We start from the raw sequence: 25,842 nt of genomic DNA on the forward strand, positions 1-25,842 counted from the left end.
TTGCAGGAAGGATAAAACTACGTGATAGATGTTATGACATGTTTGTAACTTATACAAGGAACCTTGTAATTATTGCGTAAGTACTAGGGAATAGCTTTGATGTTTGAAATAAATATATTTATTTATCTAGTTCAGACAGATGCCATATTTGTATTTAACTGTATATTGTAAATGTTTGTGTTAATAGTGATGTAGAAATTAAACGAATGTAAAAATGTACTCTGGGTCAGTCAACCACAGATCCGGACACAAATGTAACAAGTATAAATGCGTTAAGATTACTTAACAGTGGGTAGCCAGACGAGCCCAAAGGCCTACCGGTGTGGCGAGCACTATCAAGCGTTAACCTTGGCGTTTATTATCTCAGCTGTCTTTAATTTAATTATCTTGCATTAGTCTACAGCTACACACCCAACAGAGAAAAAAATGTTGTATGTTGATGTCAAAATTTACACATTACACTTATTGATTTTGAAAGAGGTAGTTTGAATAAAGAAACTATAAAAAATATAAATTAAAAACTAGCGTTAGAGGTGGGATTGTAATCTACCTATATTTATGACGAGAAGTAAAATATATTCCTGTTTTTTTTTTTTGCATAATTAATTACAATTAATAAATTGCAACGCGCGAATCCGGGGCGGGTCGCTAATCTTGAGTAAATACAAATATTCTATTGTACACTAATAAACGGCGTACACATAATTTAGATAAGAAACGTCTACAACCAACAGTATTATCGTTAACATCGATTATTTCCTTAAAGTTTGGAATAATTTTATCGTAAAAGATAAAAAGAAATCCCAACGTTTAGAGATTTTTTTTAAGGAACAACCAATGAACTACCTTTATTCTGAGTAATAAACTATTAGGTAGAACTGCTCAGGATATAAAAGAAGTTTTCCTTAGATTATTGAAAATTAAGTAAATTATAAATACTTGTTAACTTCTTCGGTTATTCCCAATCAGCTAATCTATAACCTAAATTAATTACTACAAACTTATATCGTACAGTGCTGCCATCTATTGAGTTGATATTAAAATTTAACCGGAAGTCCGATGACAAAAACAATGTAGAAAATATATGTATATTTACAAAAATAGTAATACCTATAGCAAGTATATACAAACGTGCTTATGGCTCTACTTAATTGTTTTCTACAAACATTTCTAGGTTAGTAAACATTTATTTATAATACAACACAATTCCATTTTCACTTTGATTCTAAACTTTAAATACTGACTTCGTTGATATTCTAAATGCTATTTTTTGGCGAATCCGTAATGAAAAACAGATTATTTAGGCTCTCGTCCAATGATATCGCGCCAATTTGATGTCAAATCTTGTTTATGTAAATCTATCTTTCTCGGAATAGGCGATATATCCTAAATTATAGTAATATACATTGAATAAATTTTGTTTGAAATAGGGATTATCATGTTCAAAAGCGCTGACAAATTTCTCGGTCTATAAACAAGTCTACCTACATTAGTCTTTAATGTGCAAGCTGAACTCGATTTGAACGGTTCTGTGTCAATGTCTCGATGGTCGTATCGCAGACATTATACACGCCGTTGAACAGATGAGATAACTCCTGATTTAGTGTAACGCTGTAAGATTAAAGAGTCGCCAAGATTGTATCGTGTTTATTACATTGCGTATAGTAAATATATAATTCTTCCGGCATTGTCAAAAAATCTACTTATCTAAAAAGTATGAAAAACAAAGTCGCTTCTCGGCGTCTGTGCGTTTTCATTATTTAAACTACGTAACGGTTTTCATGTGGTTTTATTTACTGAATAGTGTGTTTCAAGAAGTTTTACATGTATAGCTGTGCCCGTGACTTCGTTGCACGTTTGAATTTAATAAAAAAATATTGTCGTAGCCCTTGTTACTGCTTATTATATGAGCAATCTATTCTGCCAGTGAAAGTCCCGTTAAAATCGGTCCAGCCGTTCCAAAGATTAGCCGGAACAAACATACAGACAAAAATTAAAAAATGTTTTCTCGCTATATGTAGTAAAAAGCGGTTATTTTAATATTACAAACCGACACGCGAACGGAAATAGAACAAGATTTTTTGTTTTTATGTTTGTTTTTAATTCTAAAACTTGTATATAGACCCTTATTGTATCCGTGTAAAGCCCAGAAGGGTAGCAAGCACGATATACAATTAATGATGCATTCCAAAATTCAACATTCTTAAAATTGTATTCGTAAAGACGTATTAGAACGTTTTTTTACACACAATATTGATTTTGATATTGGAGACTAGCCAACTGCGCAGGAAATACTAAAGTGCACCTGTGTGTGTGCAAACATGATGCATTTGTGTGCATTCCCTATTCCTTCACTCTAATAATCCAACGGCCCGCCAATCGAGACGACAATAGTTGAAATGCAAACCAACGGCATCTTTTCCAGGTACAGATTGTAAGCCCTGCCAACTTCCAGATACCGAATAGGTAGTGAGATTAAAAAAAAAAACTAAAATGTTTCTATCTGTATTTGGTTTCTCACGGGAGTTGATTCAAAGAAATTGAGATCTTACTACAAATTAAGCTACCAACCTTACCAAATATATCAACTGAATTGGCGATATATTTGGATTTTTCTTTGATTTAGATTGAATAGTCAAATAGGAGGTGAGATGGCCCAGTGGTTAGAACGCGTGCATCTTAACCCATGCTTGCGGGTTCAAACCCAGGCAAGCACCACAATATATATGTATGTGCTTAATTTGTGTTTTTCGAATCTCGTGAATCTCGTGTTCAGTGGTGAAGGAAAATATCATGAGGAAACCTGCATGGGTCTAATTTCATTGAAATTTTGCCACATGTGCATTCCACCAACCCGCATTGGAACACCGTGGTGGAATATGTTCCAAACCCTCTCCTTAATAGAAGAGAAGGGTTTCTCCCAGCTGAAATTTACAGGCTGTTACTTCACTTTTACTTTTATATTGTCAAATAATATAATTTGTAAGCGTGTTCTTTTTGAAAAGGAAAATGAAAATTGCTCATACGTTTAAACAGGAAATTAAAGAAATGTTTATTTCGAGCGTGTATAATGGGATAGAATTTCGAACAGAGCGGACTGGAATAATTCACGCCATTTACCGAATTGTATGGATTATTCATTGCGAGATTTCGCCGAATTTTAGGTGTCCGCCATTGTGATTCATGTGTCATTCGTGAAATGTAGACTCACGACGATATGCAATTTGCTGCATGAATACTGAACATGTAGTAATTATTATAGTCAAATAGCAACCCACCCCGGCTTCGCACGGGTGCAATGCTGATACTAAATATACTACAGATGTTTTTTTTTGTTTCGTTAGTATATTAAATATAAATAAATATAAATATATATGAGACAACAGCACATTAATGTATGTGCTGTTGTCTCATATTGTCATGTCTCTGATCCCAATGTAAGTAGCTGAAGCACTTGTGTTATGGAAATCAGAAGTAACGACGGTACCACAAACACCCAGACCCAAGACAAACATATTGTCCATGTGTTTTATACAAAAATGTTCCTCTTGCATCACAATATCTATTAAAAAAACCGCATCAAAATCAGTTGCGTAATTTTAAAGATCTAAGCATACACAGGAACAGCAGCGCAAAACGACTTCGTTTTATACTATGTAACGATATCGGTTTTATTCTGACATATATACGTTCATGTTCTGAGGTGAGTTTCGAGTTTTACTGACGGAATACCTCGACAATTTGAAGTGAATTTTAGTATTCATAGAAATGTTTATGTAAGTGGTTCTTAATATTCACGGTTAATAGCGCGCAAAGCCACAAAAACATCATATTGGACCCCTTATACGTCCCTTGCCCTGTTTTGCTGATTTTATCTACATCGACCGGAAGTATTAAGTGTTCAAAGACTTTTTCACCTTGCACATACTTTACAAATTATTCCGATGTGATTTTTTTAATTAGATTATGCGCGATGATAAGCATTACAAAGCCCAGTCATAATATTTTTTAGCTTTCTCGTCGCAAGGGTACGATAAAGATCGATATAAGATATAAATATATGTTTAAGTAGTTGTGACATATTTTGTCTTAAAGGTATATTTCTCCCTGGAACTTGTGGCAAGGCAGTTATTAAAACAACTAGTTTAATTATATGAAAAAATGTTCTCCATAAGTATACTGCTGAATTTTTGGAACATATTCCACCACGCTTTTCCAATGTGGGTTATATAAAACACCGGTGGCAGAAATTATACACGTGCAGGTTTCACGATGTTTTCCTAAACTTAAACACATAAACTTCCTAACTTAAACACATAAATATTCAGTGGACTTGAACCCATGATCATCGGTTAAGATGCACGCGTTGTAACCACTGGGTCATCTCGGCTCTAAAAGTGTATGAGTATTTTGTTGTGTCCTGGTTTGCTAAAAAGGATGACACATTGTATGCCTCGATTGAATGAAGTTGAAGGTTAAGGGGATACAGTGCCCCCTTTAATATCCTTTCTCGGAGACTCGTCTTTATTATGTAAGTTATGAACGAACGTGTCTTTGTTATACGGTTAAGTTGAGCGGCATGAGTCAACAGGGACTTATGTCATTGCCTTCTATTATGAGATCAATGATATTTCGAAGTCTAAAAACGGATGTTAGTTGTGTAATGTTTAGAATTTAATTTTTGATTTTTGAGTACTATATACAAAAGTTTAATGTTATATTAACATGCTTGTTTATTTTACTGATGGAAATGAGTAACCATTTAAGATGGCGGTTCTTCAGAATTTAATTTAATTTCTGTACCGTACGCAGAACATTTTATTGAATTATGTATAGTGACTTTAAGAGCTTTTAAGAGCAAAATTGAATATAGAATATTTTGTTCGGAGTTCTTTTTAGAAAAAAAAGATTGTTTGGTATTAAATGTAATTAATAAACAATGTCGATGTCGTATGTTATGTAGGTCATTTGGGTTACGGAGAAAATGATTCATAGCTAATTCGCATACTTTCACCAATCACCTAAAAGTGTGTGCCTCTTAATGTCTAATAAACTTGTCCAATATTGATTTATTATGTAATTAAATCTTTTAAATTTATATAATAATGTAATATTATTTTTTTAATCTTCGGCGTTATATGGACGCGACAAAGTTATCAGTGTAATGTATTATTATGTTGATAAAGAAAGAGATAGCACGACGTTTTTTGTTTCGTTGTACTTTGCTTGAGCTGAGGTATGTATGTACATATATTACTGTCAAGAAAGGGTCTAAAATGCCGTAAAAGTAACTCCTTGGAACTATGTTATGTTTATTTTTAAATGTGTTTCTGATTAAATTATTAATATAATGAGTATTTATATGTAAAAAGTAATATTGACAGTACATGAAGGTTATCTGTTTTATATTGTCTCTGGTTTGTGCGCGTTTTACACGGAAACCATAAATAATTTTTAATGCGTTTTACAAGGCAGTGTTATATTTATTTTGTTTTCTTTTTTCTGGAATTTAAAGGTTCTCAGAGATTGTTGTTATGTCTTTACATAAGAAGTCATCACTGTATATATTATTCCAATATACAAAAGAGTCCCGGGTGAAAGAGGTTTTTCTGCAGAAGTTATTTGTTTTGATAAGGATGATATCCTTATGACAATGACGTTATGGTAAACTATGAGTTATTTTTATTTCTACGTTCTAACATATAGCTGGAGTTCAGCTCAACATATATACGGAACCGATTAAATTAGTAGAACCGTAAAGAAAGAGAAGGAAAATAAATTTCGGTGACCTAGAAAACTCATATAAAGTTTTTGTGTATCGGCTAAAGTTTTGGCAGCGTTCGCTTCGAAAGCGGCTGGACCGGCAATTTTCTCTATGACTATATATTCGAGCTATGTATATTTAAAAAATATGCAACATATCATATATCTGAAACTATAAATTATATTTATATGAAACTTCGATATCAATCTGTTAAATCAAATCTGTAAAATCAATTAATAAAACTTACTCTTTAATGTTAGTACGATAAGCGGTAGGTGGTCTTAAACTACGTTTTTTTTATAGTATAGATTATAGTTATTTATCTTGATTAAACATTACAGTTGTATGGTTACTTTTACCCATGGATTAGCTCTTCAAGGTAGTTAGACCTTCAGCTTAATGGGATCGTTAAACAAAATATACATAGAGTAAATTTTTAGGGGATTGAGTCCCCATCTAGATCAGTCATGTTCTAACATGAGTGATCTAGATATAGATAACATACAGCCAGATGTATGGCTGTATGTAATATGCTGTAGCATATATATGTTAATTCTAACTAACATATATATGCTGTATGGCAAACTATTACTTTAATGCAATTGCCATAATGACCTCATATACCCTTTAATAAAATTAAATTAGAAAGCATATTAACGTTGGTATAATATGTAGGTTTATAATTTTAAATTATACTAAGTGTATATCATTAGATGAAATTACCTTTTTATAAAGAAAAATTCTGACTAAGTGCCACGATAGAAGTTAGTTCGTATTTCATTATAATGCGCAATTTAAATGCGCATCAAAGAAAAAACAACAATAGACAATTTAATCAATTTGAATTTCGAACATTATTAGAACGAATATATCTTCGTTTTACTAGCCAGTATTAAAAGTTCTAAATCCATAGACAAGGACCTAATGTTTGTCTCTATGTTTACAGATATACTTTAATTTATTAAATAACAAACAATAATAATGTTATTATATTTGTAAGTTTAAGATATATCAAAGAAATATAAAACAGCATCTGGATGATTATTGAATTACACAAAAAACGTTATTATTACACGCAAATCTCAGAATCGTGACGAGAGATAAATTAGTGAGGAACTGGCTTGTCATTATACAAGCTAATCGGAGCGTGGGGCATAGACCAGTGACTCGAATAGAAGTGAAAATAAGCTCAAGACATCAACAAAAATTTGTAAATCTTTGGTAAAGTAAATACTAACTTTCGTTCTGAATACAAGTTATGTTAATTAATTAAATTGAATATTTTTTTCCGAAATTATATAATAAATATATGTTTTACTGAGACAATTTCATATAAAGTAAAATAATATAAAATTCTTTACAAGAAAACCTTTTTGCTATAGATGTTAAAGAAATATATTTGTTAAAATACATAACATACTTGCCATTTCTAGTGCGTTTCAAGTCTATGGAGAGAATTTCGCGACCGCGAATGGGCGCAGTTTTCACGCCAAGTAGTTATAAAGAGCACGATATAAAACTACTTTAATTTATATAGAAGTAAGATCGAAAATCTATTCTTAAGCTAACTACTTAAAAATCCAAATAATACAATATTGTTTACATAGATACAAAATGCGAATGTTAATTAGCGTGACAGTGACCTACAAAAACGTATGAAGATGATACGATAATTAAATCGTAATAATAAAATTAGTTTATAATTAAAACTAGCGACCCGACCCGGCTTTGCACGGGTGCTATAACTGATACCATAATATACTACAGATTTTTTTTATTTACGACATCATATTAGAAACTCCTATAATTATCAGTGTTTTTTTTAATATAATGTGCATGTATTATATACAAAATCCTTCCTCTCGAATCACTCCATCTATTAAAAAACATCGCATCTAAATCCGTTGCGTAGTTTTAAAGATTTAAGCATAGGGATGTAAGGACAAAGAAAGCAACTTTATTTTATTGTATGTAGTGATTACTTGAGTGAAATTACAGAAAACTGACATATATTCCTTTTTGACGTATAGCAGATAGAGTATATTATATAAATATTATACATATTTTTTGTATACAGCTTCAGGTATCCACGTTAGTAAAAAAAGGCCCACTTGTGTTATTTTATGTATCTTAAGAGTAGTTTAGTTTGATCCTATATTTAATTTTGTATATGCGAGTGTTAATATGTCATTACGATTACATAGCTACATCAATGAACAGATTTTGATGATATTCTGTAAGAAGTAAACTTAAACCCCATGTACGGACTTGTTGCTGTTTAATGTCTTATTTTTTTTAAAGAAAATATGCTTCACAATATACTAGCAATGGATTCGTGTGTGTTTTAAAAATGAATTGCAGAGTGCGGGCCGCGGATGGACTTATGCGTTGCAACTCAACAAGTAAAGTAAAGTAAATAAGTAAAGTAAAAGACAACAAAAATAAGTAAAGTAAAAGTAAAAAAAGTAAAGCCTGTAAATTTCCCACTGCTGAAATAAGGCCTCCTCTTCAATTAAGGAGAGGGTTTGGAACATATTCCACCACGCTGTATCAATGCGGGTTGGTGGAATGCACATGTGGCAGAATTTTGATAAAATTAGACACATGCAGGTTTCCTCACGGTGTTTTCCTTCACCGCCGAGCACGAGATGAATTATAAACACAAATTAAGGGCTTGTTACTTGACTGACAAGCTACCGCGTGTCTAGATTTGAGAAGGCGTTGCCTGCGTGGAATTCAATTAAAGCTGCAACATATTTTAGACAATCTTAGATGACAGGATTTTTGATCAAATCTTAAACCATAGTTATGTAACGCATAACACATCTTAACAAGACTAACAAGACTTCAAACTTGTTTCCTGTTCTATATTCATAGCGAATAATAAAATAAAATAATGAGCAAGCAAATAAATTTACAAGAGCTGAGTAATTTTTTTCATAATACTAAAGATATATTTCTTCCTAAACGCGTATTTTTTTCCCCGTGTACATTAGGAGGTACTGCCTTGAAACACGCACGAGTTTGTTGCGCTAATCCCCTTCCGAACTCGTGTTCAATTCCAGGCCCAAGTCCTTCAATCGCGCACGGGTTTGTAATGAGCATACGCGCAATTGAACATCACAAATCCGTGTTTATTTTGGGGCATTTTGTATAATCGCTATAATTCGATCCATGTCATTAGGCGTACGTTTTTAAATACAACGTCAGATCAGAGCTATGCAAAAAGTATTTAGTTAAACGTCATTTCCAATATACTTTATAATTTAAATAATAGATGTCACTGTACCGAAATTAAATCGCGCTAACCTTTAGTATTTTATTTTATAGTATTGTTGTAAATATTGCTGTTCGAGAAATGTCTGTGTATTCAATTCAAAAGTAAAAAGTGAACAGTTTTACTGCGTTATTCCTGAAATAAGCTTATGTACGACTGCGCGGGTTATACACATTTTGTGATAGATGATCCAGAAAGCCTTAATTGATAACACATAAACATAATCTCAAAATGTTCTATTGGTAAACCAACATTTTGAACTTGGTATATATTATCTCAAATTAGTATCTAAACAACCGATTAGGTTAACTAATTTTGTAGTCAGATAGACGATCGCTCTGAAATCGCTGGTTAGATCAGTCTTGGTTTACTTTAATTGCAAGTCATTTATCTATTACAATTGTAACGACTACTTATATACACAGTGGCGGATTTGCCCTAAGGCCCAATAGGCCCGGGCCTAGGGCGGCCAGGTATTAAGGGCGGCAAATCGTAGCAAAATAAATCACTCATTATAATAAGATTAACAAGAAATAACTCAAATGCAAAGTATCGTAATATGTTTTTGCATATGGATCACGTACCGTATGATTAAAATTTTCCTAAATTACTATTTTTACATATCAAAGTATAAATATTTTCATACATCGTAGATACATATAAAATAGTTTGTACTTTAGTTTAATATAAGTGTTCTAGGAAGTATAGGTATCGATTGTTATTACGCGCGTGTACGGCGTGTAGTCAAGTGCGGTGCGTCGCGCTACTCTCCCCCCACCCACGCTTACTCGCTTGCCCGCTCGCGCCTGCGAGTTATGTCAACAGTGTGCGTATAGCAATAGCAGTGAGCGGACGGATTCAGTTTTATACTAATTAGTAAACGCTTACGTAAAAACTTTGTGTTGCATGGTTAAATATGGACGGAAAGAAGAGGGTAAGGTTAAGTGGGGCAGAGTATCGCAAGCGGGCTAAAGAAAAAGATGATAAGCAAAAGGATACGATTAAAAAAACGCGGAAATTAGACGATTTCTTTGGAAAACCGTCTACAGATATTAAAGATCCTACTATTGAACCAACACTCGACGTTCATAGCAGTAGCGGAGCTCCGTCAACTGATGATTCTGCAGTGTCTTCAAGTGAAAATACTTTGGTCGATGTGGCAAGTATATCAAAAAAACAAGCCGAAGATGTCCCACTAGTACCAGGAGTAGGAGTGCAGCCCAGTCCTCCGGATAAGGAGCTCTACGAAATCAGCGACGATCCAGCTAAATGGACAATCGACGAGTTCACGCGTGATCACATTTGTAAGAATGGAGCCAATCAAAACATCCAAAATGATTTTCCTAATAGTGAGCGCATTTACAAAGATAAAGTGCGACAGTTGTCGAGACATTTATTCGAACGTCAGCTTCTAAATGGCGAAAAAGTTCCGCGAAAGTGGCTAATTTATTCCAAAAGTACTGGATGTGTTTATTGTGGTCCTTGTCTACTTTTTAATGGCGGGGAGAGTCAGTTCGACAAAAAAGAAGGTTTCAATGACTGGAAAAATTCATATCATCGAGTTTCATCTCATGAGAATTCGCCTAATCACAAATTATCTGTTCTGCAAATGAAAGAACGAAGTAACGTGTTAGGTCGCATTGACCACGCATTAACAATGCAATTAGATGAAGAAATAAATTACTGGAAAAACATTCTGAAAAGAGTAGTTGCATGCGTAAAAGCACTTGCATCACGTGGTTTGCCTTTCAGAGGACACGATGAAAAATTTGGATCAATCCACAATGGAAATTATTTGATGTCCTTAGAGCTTATCGCTGAATTCGATCCGTTCTTAGCAAAACACATTACACGTTATGGAAATCCAGGCTCAGGATTTACGAGTTATCTTTCTTCAACAACGTGCGAAGAATTTATTCGACTTATGGGGAACAAAGTTTTGAAGACAATTATAATGGAAATATTAACAGCGAAATATTTTTCTCTGATCATTGACTCGACACCGGATATATCTCACGTAGACCAGCTCACTTATGTAATCAGATATGTCCTGCCTAATGGATCACCTGTAGAACGGTTCCTCAAGTTTATTCCAAACACAGGCCACAAATCACAACAAATGACAGATGCTGTTACCTCAACTTTAATTGAATTGGGAATTGACATTTCCAACTGCCGCGGGCAATCATATGACAACGCAGCTAACATGTCAGGCATATACAACGGCCTACAAACTAAAATAAAGGAAATATCACCCCTTGCCGACTATGTTCCCTGTTCAGCACACTCGCTTAATTTAGTAGGTGAATGTGCAGCTGAAAGCAGCCAAGAGGCTTGTTCCTTCTTTTCTCTACTCCAAGAGTTATACAATTTCTTTGCAGCGTCAACTCAGCGTTGGGAACTCCTTCAAACACATTTCACCGTCAAAAGTCTATCAACGACTCGTTGGTCAGCTCGTGCAGACGCATGTAAAAGTTTGCGCGAATCCTGGAATGAAATCCATAAAGCGCTAGTCACCATCGAAAATGACACAAAACAGAAGAGGACCGTTATATGCGAAGCTAGAGGTATTCGTTTGAAACTGGAACGTTTTGAAACGGCCCTCATGGCTGTTTTTTGGGGATGTTTACTAGATCGCATCAACGCCACAAGTAAAAAACTTCAGAGTGTGGAAATTGACATTACCATTGTCATAGAACTGTACGACACTTTAATACATTTTGTTGGCGAAACAAGAGAGAATTTCGATGAATTCGAAAATAAAGCCATAAAACTGTCCTTCGTACAGGAATATGAAAAAGATTTTCGACGCAATCGAAAGCGTAAGCTGCTTCCTGACGAGACAAATACAGGTGAAAACATGAAACAAAAAAATGGCCGTGAAAATTTTAGAATAAATACGTTTTTGGTAGTCATTGATACATTATCAGAAGAACTGAAAAGACGCCGGGATGCTTATAAATTACTCAACAATAAATTTTACTTTATTACCAACCTGACGAATTTAAGCATCTCAGAAGTCGAAGATAAGGCCAAGGCATTGCAAATGATTTATTCTACTGACTTAGAAGACAATTTTACAGAAGAATGTCTTCATTTTCGTTCTCACTGCAGCATAAAAAATGAGGAGCGAAAGAGTGCAGTCAGTCTGTTGAAATGGTTACGAACCGAAGGTCTTCAAACCATTTACCCAAACGTGGATATTGCTCTTCGTATGTGTGTGTGTACACCCGCCAGTAACTGTACAGGAGAAAGATCGTTTTCTTGTTTGCGCAGAGTTAAAAACTATTTACGCACAACAATGACGGAGCAAAGGTTAAACGATCTTGCTTTGCTTAACATAGAAGCTGATTTTTTAAGCAAATTGGATTGCGAAGATTTAATTAATGATTTTGCTGCGCTTAAGTGCAGACGAGTTTTGTAACACATTGTAAAACATGTATGTTATTAAAAACAAAGCATAAAACTGTTTTAAATGTTTTATTTAAATGTCCAATCATCCCTAAAACCTCGAAAAATATTATAAACTAACTGCCTTATTCATAAAAATATTATTACACTGATCTAGTTAAAATATGTTTTGTTTCTTTTACCACAAAGACGTTTTCAATTGGAAAGCACATTTTAGTTATTGAGGGCTTAAACTTTTTTATGAATAAGACGGTAGCTTTACAAGGTAGCTTTTAGTTAACCAATTTTCTGAATCAATTACAAGTGGAAGTAAAGATTTTTCTTTTCATTAAAAGTGGAAGAAGAAATTCATTACTGATGTATATTATAGTCTATAATGTTGGGGCTAAGAAAGGGGCGGCACATGGCCGGGGGCCTAGAGCGGCTAGGACTGCAAATCCGCCACTGTATATACATACTAGTTGTTTCGATAGTTCAAAGGAATACTAATCGTTTAAGCAGTTAACCTTCTGGGTTTAATTCTTTTCTCTATGTTATTAAGTTGGGAATATACATAAGGCATAAATTAAGTTATGTTTTTTTATTATAGGGGTTGGACGAGTACATAAGAAAAATGGCGTTAAAAGAAATATTAACATTACCAATGCACCAGCAACCATGGCAACTAAGATGTTATGTCCCTTGTGCCTGTAGTTGTTATGTTCAAATGTACATTAATAAGGACATGGTACCTTGCCATCATATGAACAGTCGAGATGCTTACGTGATTGATTGAAGGAAGCCCTTATGAAAGTACTTAATATTTGATACCTACGAGTCCCATTTCGATTCTGTTAAAAACACATAAATGAAGGCTACAGTGTGAAATGTTCTATGAAATTCTGACATTCTTAGAACTGATAATTATTTTTGTGGAATTTGACTGGAAACCGTATAGTCTCCAAGAGGATTGCGATGCTTGTTCCCTTCTCTTTTGATATTGGATTGTAACAACGCATCACTGTTTCAATAGTTCTGCGCGTATTGGTGAAATTGTATATATGTGTTAACCAGTTGATTCATAATTTGCTTCGACGGTAGTGGTAACGGTGAAATAAGTAAAAATATGTAGGACGATTCGATCTCGAACAATTACGTACAGTTCTCACGGTTTCTTTGTGAACTAGGTGATACAAAATAAGATCTTAGATTGAGATCAATCAGCTGACTTTATAAACAATAATTATCGGATTAAAAGTTGTATCGAAATAAGTATCATATCATTAACGAACATTTTTTTTTTAATTTGTCGTGGCAAAGCCTCTTGTTATACGTTTGGTGTTTAATTCATTTGCTTAAACACATGTGGTTGGTTGTAATTAGATACAAGCAGTTTTTCTAACGTCGATTTTCTTCGCCGCCGAGTTGATATGAATTATAAAAACAAATTAAGCACCTAAAAATTAAAAGTATTGATTCCGCAATCATCAGTAAAGATGCAAACTTTCTGACCACTTAATATATGTGAAGTTTTAATTGTTTGTAAGTACAATTATATCATGGCTATCGGTTGTACAGTAAAGAGGTTGTTGTGCCATCTTGAAATGAGAATACAATGAAGTGGATACTATACATTGCTTCATTACGAAATAATTTATATGTTCGTTCACTTACATGACGGTCATTGTAACGTTGTCAATATCTTTTAATCTTAAACAGATATTCCAGTGTCTATTTTTATAATATCAGATTCGCGATTGCTCGTAGCGACAGTGACGGCTTTCTACGTCGATTGTCGCAGACTCGATTTCCGTTCGGATAGGATATCCAATCATTTTTTATTAACCTCAATTTCGAATTACAAATAACTTGTTATTTCTGTCTCTTTATTTGATTTCTTTCGAATTTTCTCGGTATTAAAACTCCCGAGTTTGCACGGCTGCAATTTATTAATAAAGAAAATGATATGGTTTAAATAAATTATACCATTTTATTTCTGATTATTCACTCACATCCACACTTACTTACTCAGGTTTGTATACAATGTAGCGTTTTGTGAGCTTTTTTTTAAGATATTTGTCATTAGTTCCGTACATTACCCCCTTCATACAGACAAACTATATTCGCTCTTTTTTATATTAGTAGCTATAGATTTATTGATAGATTGCAAAAAGAAGTTTATTCATTGTACTTTCGTTTGTTTAATTAAGCAGTTGTCGCAATTATTATTGGATCGCAATTATTTGGAATTAAATAACAACAAAACCGGTCGAATGACGATTAATATCTTAAACAGATACGCTAACATTGATATGTATTTTATAATATACAACTTGTGCCCGCGAAATCGTACGCGTTGGAATTTAATAAAAAAAGTTATTGTTCAGTTTGCAGCGTGACTTTATTACAATTTTAAAATAAAGGTATCCTAAGTAACGCCTTATTAGTTCGTTCCAGAGATTAACCGGAACAAACACGTAGACAAATGTTGTAAAAAATATTATTTTGATCTATGTTAGCACTCAGTAAAAACGGGTAATTTGAATATTACAAATAGACACTCCAATTTTATTATATCTATAGATTAGCTGTAACATATATTTAGCAGTAATAAAATAATGTTGTAAAAATTAAAAGTGCTCGAATTTATTTCGATTTTGATTAATTCTTGCTTGAATAAAGGCAATCCTAATGACTTCCAAAATGCGCTACTGTTTCACTATTAAAGGTTCGTGAAGGTCGGACGGCAGACGTTCCGTGAAAAACTGATATGGGTTCGATTAATGGACCGACACCTGTGCGTCAGTCGTCTGCGAACATCACTACATATTATAAAACAAAGACCCCTCCCGCCGCTTCTGTATGTCTGTATGTTCACGATAAACTCCAAAATTACTAGACGGATTTTCATGCGGTTTTCACTCATAGACAGAGAGATTCATAAGGAAGGTTTAGGTATATAATAGAACGACAATTGTCAAACATATCGCAAAAAGCAACAAAAAAGATATGAATATGGGATATAAATGTTCGGGCCGCTATTTACGTAATAATAATGAAGCTATTGATTACGTCACGTTTTTTATCTATATATTGTGTGAGTCTTCCCCAACTGACAGACAACGCATCGCCTGACCTAGAGCTTGATTCCTAGAACTTATTCAATTTAAAAATAGGTTCATATTTGTTTTTTTTTTTAAATATTTCATTTTCGAACGCTAAACCTTATTATCGGTCGCTAGTTATTCGTAAATAAAAACAACTTAAATTAATACATGTAATAAAAAGTTGTATCGATAGTAATCTACGCCAGAAGCTTGATATGAATGAGGTCGTAGATACACGTATTATTCCATGCAGTTTGAGATCGTAAATAACACAGGGTTAATGGCAGAAATTTACATATGTATGAAACACACACACACACACAAACAAACAGAATCAAACAAAATATCGTATACGAAGAGAAACTTAATGAAAATAACCTCAGTTGAATAAAGTTGTAAGTATGGTGTCTCCGAAATCCTAATAGAGATATGTCATAACCCAAAAGGATCACAACGTTAAAATTGTATAATAAATATGATATATCTAATATTAATATTATAACTGCGAGAGTATCTGTTTTCCCACGAATAATCCCTAGCATCCCTTATTATAAAATACATTTTTATACTCAAATTCTACGATCCTAGGCGACATACTGGGCGAAAACTAATCTTCCATATTGCGTTAAATGAATTATTTGTTTGTAATCTAAGTCTAAACTAAGTCTATATTAAACTAACTAGATGGCTAGTTTAGCATCGGTTTTGTGCTGTAATATGCGGTCATTTTGACGGATCAATTTCGATCCTCGCTTTGAGTGGGTTGAATAATAATAAGGCGTCTTCTGCAGAGCTATTCTTTAAGAAACTTGTCCCTATTCAATCTTGAAATGCTGAAAATCGATCTACGGTTATACGCCCGCTTCCTCGGAATTTAATAATTACTGTTGTAGTCAATATTGTATGTCATATTCTGACATTTCGTTAGCTATCTATGGTGAATCTTAGAGTTTAGTGTCACAGAATAGAGTTACTAATGAGTAATAGCTAATTTTCCTTTTGTTAATTTCCAATTGTTGGGCATAAAGCTTCTCTTGAGTAGATAGTGATAAAGTTTAAGATTGATTTTATTGCCTATAAAGCCTTACATCACTGTTTGGCGGCGTATTGCCGTTGAAAGTAGTTGTTTAAATTTCTTATGACCTTCACTTAGTTTGAATTACTATCGAAAATAAATAAAAAAAATCACACCTCACACCGTTCCAATCAAAAATCCGTTCAAAAATGCGACGCATTTTTTAATATTATTAATTACTATAAATATATAATAACAAAGATGATAAATATATAATACATTGCTTAAAATTTGTTGGTCCAAAAAAAAATTTACTTTTAAGAATATTGTATAAAAAGCTCACCTTATGTGAAATGTGTTATTGGTTAGCAAAAGCAAACATTGGAAGTACTAAAAAAAGATTCTTTCTGATATTATAAGCTATAAGTTTCTGAACTAGATTATGTTTTGGTCTTAGGATAGCATTTCTATAAGGCGTGTTCTTTGATCGAAGGTCGGTAACAATATTTAATACGACATTGTCATTCATCGGGTGGGCGGTGCCCCAGTTAATTATTTCGACCCGTTGAATGATCGGTACGATTTCGATCCAACTTTCGATTAAGTTTGACAGATCTGTCGTAACGTTCGATGAAATATTTATTCTCTTATCTATCGTCGCATAAAATATAATAACGACAAGCGATCATGTGTTGTTTATGTGTACTTTGGAGTGCAACTTGTTAGGGATCTATGCGTGTCAAATTTCAAGGTCGAACTATTTTATTTTTTGGACGTAATGCTGAACATGTCTTGACGTTTTCGACACACGTAGTCCAGGAATTTTAGCACCATAAATCGGTCGGTTTTTAACGTAAAACTTACCGTTTCCGAGATATATGCAAAAAATCGTTTTCCAAGATGGCGGCTAACGCTCGCGGTTTCGGGCGACAGAAACTCGGTTTTATACTTGGGGGGCACCCTTCGAAAAATCACGTAGAAGGATTTTATGCAGAGCGGATATCTAAAAATCTTGGACTAACTTGGTTTCGTTTATTTTATGCGTTTTAATTGTTCTATTTAAAATATAACAATTTCAATTTTTTTTTAATATTTTAAGTGGCAAAGGTGACATCATACTTTCACTCTATATAACGGTCACTTGAGTGAATATTCATTTCTATACAGAATGCTAATATAGTCAGTGCTCTGGCATATATGAACTAAATAATATCAGCAAATTGAAGTAAACAAAGTAACTTAATTTCTTATGTATTTTGGTGGTAGTTCGCGTTCGCTTCATTACATGACATACCCTTAGACATATTAGACAACCGATCCTAATGTCTGGTGTTTAAATCCCAGCCTTAGTTGATAAAAAGTTAAAGTTTCTTTTGTCAATTCTCAGACCGGAAGTTGTTGACAGTTATACTCGAAATTCAAAGTAAATCCGAGTTAGTTCCATCATGAGATTGAAATAATGGAGATTGCATACGCATATATTTGTGAATTTATTATATCTTCTGTATAGTTGTGCTCTCTCTTAGCCTATTGGAGAAGATGAGGCATCGTTCTATGAAAAGAAATGCATCTTATGAATTATGGACAGAAATTTAAATTAAATTTTTATAATACATACAACATAACATATCAGTATGAAGCCGAGGCGGTTCGCTAGTAAACGATATAAATATTTTATTTTTATAATGAAACGTAATGAGTGCTTCTTCTGCCCTAATTAAAATGTTTTTAATTAAATATCGTATTCATATTTGCGTCGCTTTGTATTTAATATTTACCAAGTGGTTAATTACGAATCGATAGTAATTAAAGTCGGATCGCTTAACTGCAATAGTCTTTCATTGCCGTTCTCACGCGAGTAATTCAATTAACGTTTTTTTTTAATTTAATTTTTAAATAATTAATATCATATGTAATATTACCTTATACAGCGGTGAAAACACATTGGAATAATTGTTTAATTTACGAAAGCACTAATTGTTTTTGAATATATTGTTATGTATTACAAATTTGGTATTAAAAATGTATCTCTATTAGTAGAAAAGATTTACTTAATTTAGAACTTTTAATAACCTTGACTAACAACATTATATTTAGACAGTGGTAAATACCGTCGAGATAAGAAATTTAAAATGTTCTATTTTTCGTTATAAAAATATCTTAAGATTAATGTTTCTGCTGACGCTCAAAGCATTCACGTCATAACTTCGTAATGCAATGCGATTTACGTGAAACGTGGGTGTGTTTTAGTTTTCGAACGTTTCAGTTAAAGCGTTTCTGTTGTTAAAGTTAATCATTTTCATTCGCGATAAGATAAAAATTTCAATGTCGAATTATTATCGTCATGATATATGTAAGGTTTTCGATGAATAGTCTCTCATGACAAATGAGAGACTATTCATCGAAAACCTTGTTGTTTTAGGATGTTTAGATTTATTATTGTTCAAGGTTTTTTCGAAATAATTTCGGAAGAACAGGGATTCCATTGTCAAGCAGACACGTTGCGGTTTGACAACAATACCTATCAATCAACATCAGTTAATCTCGTGTACTTTGGACTCGGGCCATTTCCACGGCACGCCAAGGCTTCCGGTTTTCAACCTTCCAGTCGTATTTTGTCACCTTCAGATCATCATTTCACTTTCGGACTCCTCTTCACCACCAAATATCAATCAACCATTAATAGATGATAAGGTTTTTCTATAACGCGAAATGTTTTATAGATATTTATATTTCTATAGTTATTGTAATCATAATTAAATACATACACATAACATGTAATTAATCGATACGATGTGAAGTCAGTTCAATTATATTGTTAAACAATTCTATTCATAGTAGAATTGACCGTGACTATAAATAGAATGTTACAAATAAATATTATCTAATTACAATAATAAATTACGTTAAACAAACTAAAAAGAACGCTTTATCACACTCCAAATATTACCACAGCAATAATATCTCTTTTACAAGCGAGAGTAAAACCAGTAAATATTTGGATGATGTCCAAAATACCGCGTGACGGTATTTACCTCAGAATATATCACATTATGGAAGTGGCGTCTGAATGTTATCTTATATATTAATAGGGTTAGCCGGTTTCTGCAATTTTCGCGGCTCATATTCATCAAGTAACAAAGCCGGATGTTTTTTATGGTATAGGTTGGCGGACGAGCATATGGGCCAACTGATGATAAGTGGTCACCATCACCCATAGACAATGAAGCTGTATGAAATATATACTATTTCTTACATCGTCAATGTGCCACCAACCTTGGGAACTAAGATGTTATGTCCCTTGTGCCTGTAGTTACACTCGCTCACTCACCCTTCAAACGGAAATACAACAATACTGAGTACTGTTATTTGGCGGTAGAATAACTGATGAGTGGGTTTTACTTACCCAGAGGGGCTTGCACAAAGCCCTACCTCCAAGTAAAATTTAAAGTCAAGGTAGTGTGTGTAGTAATTAAAAGTTTGTTAATACGTTATTATAAGTTTATTACGCTTGTACTATTCGATTTATAAAATGATCTTGATCGAGGCCACTTCCAATCGTTTTTTAATTGTTATTTATTTATGGTCATTTAATTGTTAATCTAAACGATATATTTGTATAAGACTATTTGTGCATTAGTGCTCGCACTCAAGTGCAGAGTTCTTTTGTATTTCTGTTTTGCTTTTTCCTTACACTCACAATCCGACGGTACGACAAATCTGAGACTTTATTTGCTTCGGATTGCAAAAAAAGCCGTTAGTCTTACCCTTAGTATGTGTAACAGTGTACCAACAAACACAGGGGACATAACATCTTAACTACCAAGTATGACGCTGCATTAATCATTTAGGCATTACTGGTGTTGGCTCATAGAAAAACTAAAAACTTTAAAATGACTCGATTTGTTAGTTAGCCAGATATAAGGCAGACCATGGCGGCAGTAATTGTCTGTATTATTAAATATATCATTACGTGCGCTATATGGCTTTTTCAAGCCGCATTTTAATAGTTAGTATTGTAGATAACAACTGTCATATTAGCATAGCATTACAACATTCTGCTGCATAATGCAATAACATCATCTTCAAATAATCACATAATTAATGACTTTATTGTTACTACCGAATACTAAATGGCGCTTTGTCAAGTCTTTGACATTTCTATATCGCGATGGCAAGATTAGCTATTTTTTGGGTATAGTGCATTGGGAAGCTATCTAATGAGTTTGGTTATAATTGGCATGTAAATGTTTTTGTTTCTAAGTCGAAGCGCAAGACCTCTTAGACTATCAATTGTTTTTTTTTTCTTAAATACAACGTAATAAGTAGTAATGCAAAGAGGAGCCAAGATTATCGAAGATTAACAGTTAAAATCTTGGCAAGAATCACTGAATTTACATGAGTTTAATTGGTGTTTATAATAAATCATCCTGTGCTTGCCGTTGAGGGAAAACATCGTGCGGAAACCTGTTTTGTCGGATGAAAATCTTCCACACGTACATCCCTTAACCCACATTGTAGCAGTTTTGTAAATAAGATTGTTATCTTTACGCAAAAATAAAGGAGACACAGTACTGGTATACATTTTTTTAGAATGTTTTTATAGTTAGTCCAAATGCCGTGGCATTTTTAAATCAGTATTATTTATGTTATAATAAATGGCCTACCTGATATTATTGTCAGGACGTATAGCATCTAAATTATTGGATTTGTAATTGATGACAATTTCATTGAAATTTGTGAGTGACTTTTTCATTGATTTGGAGTTTGTTTTTTTGGAATACTGGATTCTGCAGCTGGTCTGGATGGTATGGGTAGAGTTCATATATATGGTCTTCTTTATTAAAGATCACCATTGTGCCATTTGTGCCTTCTTCACAATGCAGGAGTCCCAGATGCGCTTTCAATGTTGCTAAAAAAACTAAGAATTTTCTTCTGGTTTGAACAACAGACTTTCAAAGTATATATTATTTTATGTACAGACACGTCCTCGTTACAGTTTTTATCATACGTGTGAATAAATAGATATATAGTGTATAACTCAATGTCTACGTAATATTAAATTTATCCCACTAATAATAGCAACATATGTATTCTGGTCGCGGAGGCGTGACTACGCAAGTAAACACAGTTTCATAATCACCGCGACGATACGAGACTGAAATTTTAAACAGTGTCAGATAATGTAGTTTCTTTTTTTATGTAAAAACAAACCTCTTATTTACATTAAATTTGAAATGGAAAGTTCGTGTAATCAATTCGCTGTGAATTTTTATGAATTATGAGTCAAGAAGTCGTTGAAATAATTTGTTTGAGAAGTAAGGATGTTAAATATTTTGTGTGGAGATTTAAAGTGAGATGTAATCTGGACAGGCATAAGTTGTTGTTCATGTGCGTGCATGTTGTGTGCTCAGGCGACTTAAATGTGAAATGTTTTCGTAAAACCCGCAATGGAACAGTGTGTTGGAATGAGTTCGCAATATTTCACTTTGACAGGAGATAGCAAGCTATGGAATATTATATTACCCGTGAATAGAAATCCTTCTGACCTAATTATGACCATAACCTATCTCAAGTTTGTATTGTATTATAGTGTTAATTTATGTATGTGTGCGTGCAGGTGCCCCATTTATTTGTCTTCCGTTTATAAACGCAAACAGAGAAAAAAATACTTTATATTACTTCTTTGTGAACTGTGTTTTCCGTGGTATGGGAATGTAGCTCCTTACTTAATAATTTTTTTTTTTATGGTATAGGTTGGCGGACGAGCATATGGGCCACCTGATGGTAAGTGGTCACCATTACCCATAGACAATGACGCTGTGAGAAATATTAACTATTCCTTACATCGTCACTGCGCCACTAACCTTGGGAACTAAGATGTTATGTCCCTTGTGCCTGAAGTTACACTGGCTCACTCACCCTTCAAACCGGAACACAACAATACTGACTACTGTTATTTGGCGGTAGAATAACTGATGAGTGGGTGGTACCTACCCGGACGGGCTCGCACAAAGCCCTACCACCAAGTAAACATTTGGCAGATGAATTTCTTGATGTTTGGTTTCGTGTGATTTCTGACTAGATCGAATAATAGTTGATTGTTATGAATGGTTCACAGACGAATCTCTGGAAACATCGACAATACCTACTTACCTTTGAGTTGACGATAGTTCACTGAAAATATTTGTGTGGATAATGCGTCCAATTTAAAGAGTATCTAACTGCTGGTCAGATTTCATAAATTCTTTCAGCGTTTGATAGTACATTTATCGCGGAACTCTTTATACAATCATGCTACTACTATGAGTATCAATGAAAGCTTTGCAGAAACGGGAGGAAATTGTTCCTTTTTAAAGTTTCCGTTACAAGCGCTACAAAAACGGTTAAAGTCATATATCGCAGAATCTGCAAGAGCTATTCTCAAATAAAAGAGTTTGCAATCTGCATCGTGTTGTGTAATAAATAATGTTCATTGTATAAGACTTATGTGCAACTATATTATATTGGATGAGCGCGTTTGATTGAATATGTAATGTTTGTCAACAGATGCGAGCAAGGCACGTAGCAGTAACCTTGTGCGCATGCGTCGATCCGCGCTTGGCAAGTCCGCACCGACTCTGTCCGTTCACGTGGTAAGTTGATTAAGAATAAAGTCCTAACATTACTTCTATAATTATACATATATCACTTGTTTGCTTTCGTTAATGGACGTATACATTGTGGCCAGTTATTACAAAGTTAGAAATTATATTTGTTTGGATAATAATAATTTACACTTACCATATGAAATTTTGTATCTGTGGTATTGAAATTTAAAAACAATTTATTTTTCTTTAACTCCTGTTCGGTGCTGAAAGGTTGTTTTTGAGGGAATTTGTGTTGGCTGGACTTTTGCCTTACGTGTATCGTGCTGAAGAAAAATCTAATAGAAGAATCTTGAATAGAAGATTCAAGAGGAGAGTAGACCTCTGATTAGCAGAAAGTCACTATTAGCTAAAAGGGCATAGAAGCTTTCATAATGTTAATGTTGTAATGTTTGTTTATGTCAAATCTTGACAATTGAATTTCAATCGCTGATAGTTCATGTTTATGGTGAGCTGACACCATAAACATGAACTATCAGACCTGATTCTACGCCCTGAATTGACTCCAGTCGGTGGAGCTCCTTAATGGTTATCATCAGATATTCTGTATAAAAATGCCCGTTTTTTTAAAATGTTTTGTAGGCTATGATTTATTTTACTGTATTTTCATCGATTGATGTTTTGTGTTAACTGTTTTGTAATTAAATTGGAAGATTTGACCGAAGTTAAATAAAAAGCTTGTATTTTTTTATACATAATATTAACGTATTTAATTATTTAAGGTTAATTGTAAATTTGAATGAAATATGTTGTATTCAAATGTATTGTTAACAGAAAGAGCCATGTGCTGTGTCCCGGCGACCATCCCGCCTGCCACCACCACCTCCACACCACCGCCTCTCACTCGTTGTAAGTGCAACATCTTAAATAACAGATGCATAATCCAGCAAACTTGCTCTTAATTAACATTACAAGTCAACTAACTAACAGATTTGTTCTCGAAAATAGTTTGATAGCAAGCAAACTGATGTTTAATATTTAAAGGTGATATTAAGGTCTTCTACACTTGAAATGATTTTCAAATAAATATTATTAATAAATATGTTATCTTTATCTAAATATATATAACTTAAAGGTGACTTACTAACTGACATAGTGATCTATCAAAGCTCAGTCCAAACCGCTGTACGGATCGGGCTGAAATTGGGCATGTAGTTCGATGTTATGACGTAGGCAACCGCTAAGAAAGGATTTTGATAAATCCTTTTTAATCCCTAAGGGGATAAAATAGGGGATGAAAGTTTGTATAAATCTTCTTAGATTTTCGACTGATTGAACTAAAATTTATTGAGTGGATTGGAGCTCCTGTAATTCCTTATTTTATCCCCCAAAATTTATATAAATATTAATATAAGATACTCCAAGAACATCACATATATTACTCTGATCCCAATGTAAGTAGCTACAGCAGTTGTGTTATGGAAGAAAGGACATAGGCTACTTTTCTTGCCTCAAACCAAGACAACCAGCACTCTAGAACAGAGCAAGCGAAGCCGCGGGTGACTACTAGTAATACCATAAGAAAGAACCCATTTATTAACAAAAAAAATTATGTTATTAGTTTTGATAAGAATGAATACTGCGTGGATAGCGTGTATCTGTCAACTTAAAATTGCAAATCTCGTTAGATTATAATCTCGCGAGATTGTAAACAGTCGAGAGATTATGGACCGTGACATGCTTGCTTTTAACTTTTTTAAAGCATTATTTATCAATACGTATAATTAAATTGGAGCGTCTTTTTGTAATATTAAAATGAACGCTTTTTGTCCTAAATGCATACATATGTATGTATGTATACACGGTACATATACAACAATAACATTAATGGCAATTTTAGTCAGTGTCTGTCTGTTCCGGCTAATCTCTGGTACGGCTAGACCGATTTCGACGGGACTTTCAATGGCAGACAGCTGATGTAATAGGGTGTAAATTAGGCGAAGTTTATTTTATTATGAAATAAAAACTGAGAATTGAATAATAACGTTGTTGTTAAATTTAATCGCGTGCAAAGTCGTGGGCAGAGCTAGCCTGTAATAATTTTTATGGTTAGGTTAGGTTTTATAATTAAATTGAAATTTACCATAGATTATTATTATTATGATGTAACGGTATTAACAATTTTACGGTGACAGCAACTCGAATTTTCGATTATTGAAGCTACAGAGTCCTCTCGATGAAAAAACGTAATCCGAATTTCGACAACGTCCGACTCGACGATTAGAGTAATAAAGGTTGGAAGCGTTGATAAGAATTATAAATCGTCTAATCTATTATATCAGGATGATTTTTAATTGAGGTGACATGGTCTTAGGTAATCGCGAATGCTTTCGCTCAAACTGACTTTTAAAGGAATCTAAATAAATAGTTTAAATGTTTAATGACATAGAAAATATTAATTGGGATTCTTGAGTTTTAATGTAAGCTTATTGAGGGCCGATTAATAATTGAAGAAAGTTTGCAAAAAAAAAAATGAATTGATGATTTCTTTGACCATTTTAAAACTCATTTTTTATTGTTTTTGTACCAAAACAATTGAATGTTGAATATTTATTAATCTAAGTATTTTAGCAATTTGTTTGACTTATGTACTAAATAATAAAAGAAAAATAAAACATTATAGTATGAGCGCAAAGTACTCC

General features: G+C 33.5%; 1 protein-coding gene across 3 annotated transcripts in view; it reads left to right on the plus strand.

The window, feature by feature from the left end:
* LOC124540561 (microtubule-associated serine/threonine-protein kinase 3) overlaps positions 1-25,842 on the plus strand; it is a 96,207-nt gene that overhangs the window by 22,341 nt on the left and 48,024 nt on the right. For all 3 annotated transcript variants that reach the window (XM_047118234.1, XM_047118236.1, XM_047118235.1), the window contains exons 2-3: positions 23,103-23,188; positions 23,975-24,049. In XM_047118234.1, coding sequence (XP_046974190.1) covers positions 23,103-23,188; positions 23,975-24,049 — 161 coding nt within the window. The remainder of the gene's footprint in view (positions 1-23,102; positions 23,189-23,974; positions 24,050-25,842) is intronic.

Source organism: Vanessa cardui, chromosome 25 (assembly GCF_905220365.1).
Source record: "Vanessa cardui chromosome 25, ilVanCard2.1, whole genome shotgun sequence".
Taxonomy (NCBI): domain Eukaryota; kingdom Metazoa; phylum Arthropoda; class Insecta; order Lepidoptera; family Nymphalidae; genus Vanessa; species Vanessa cardui.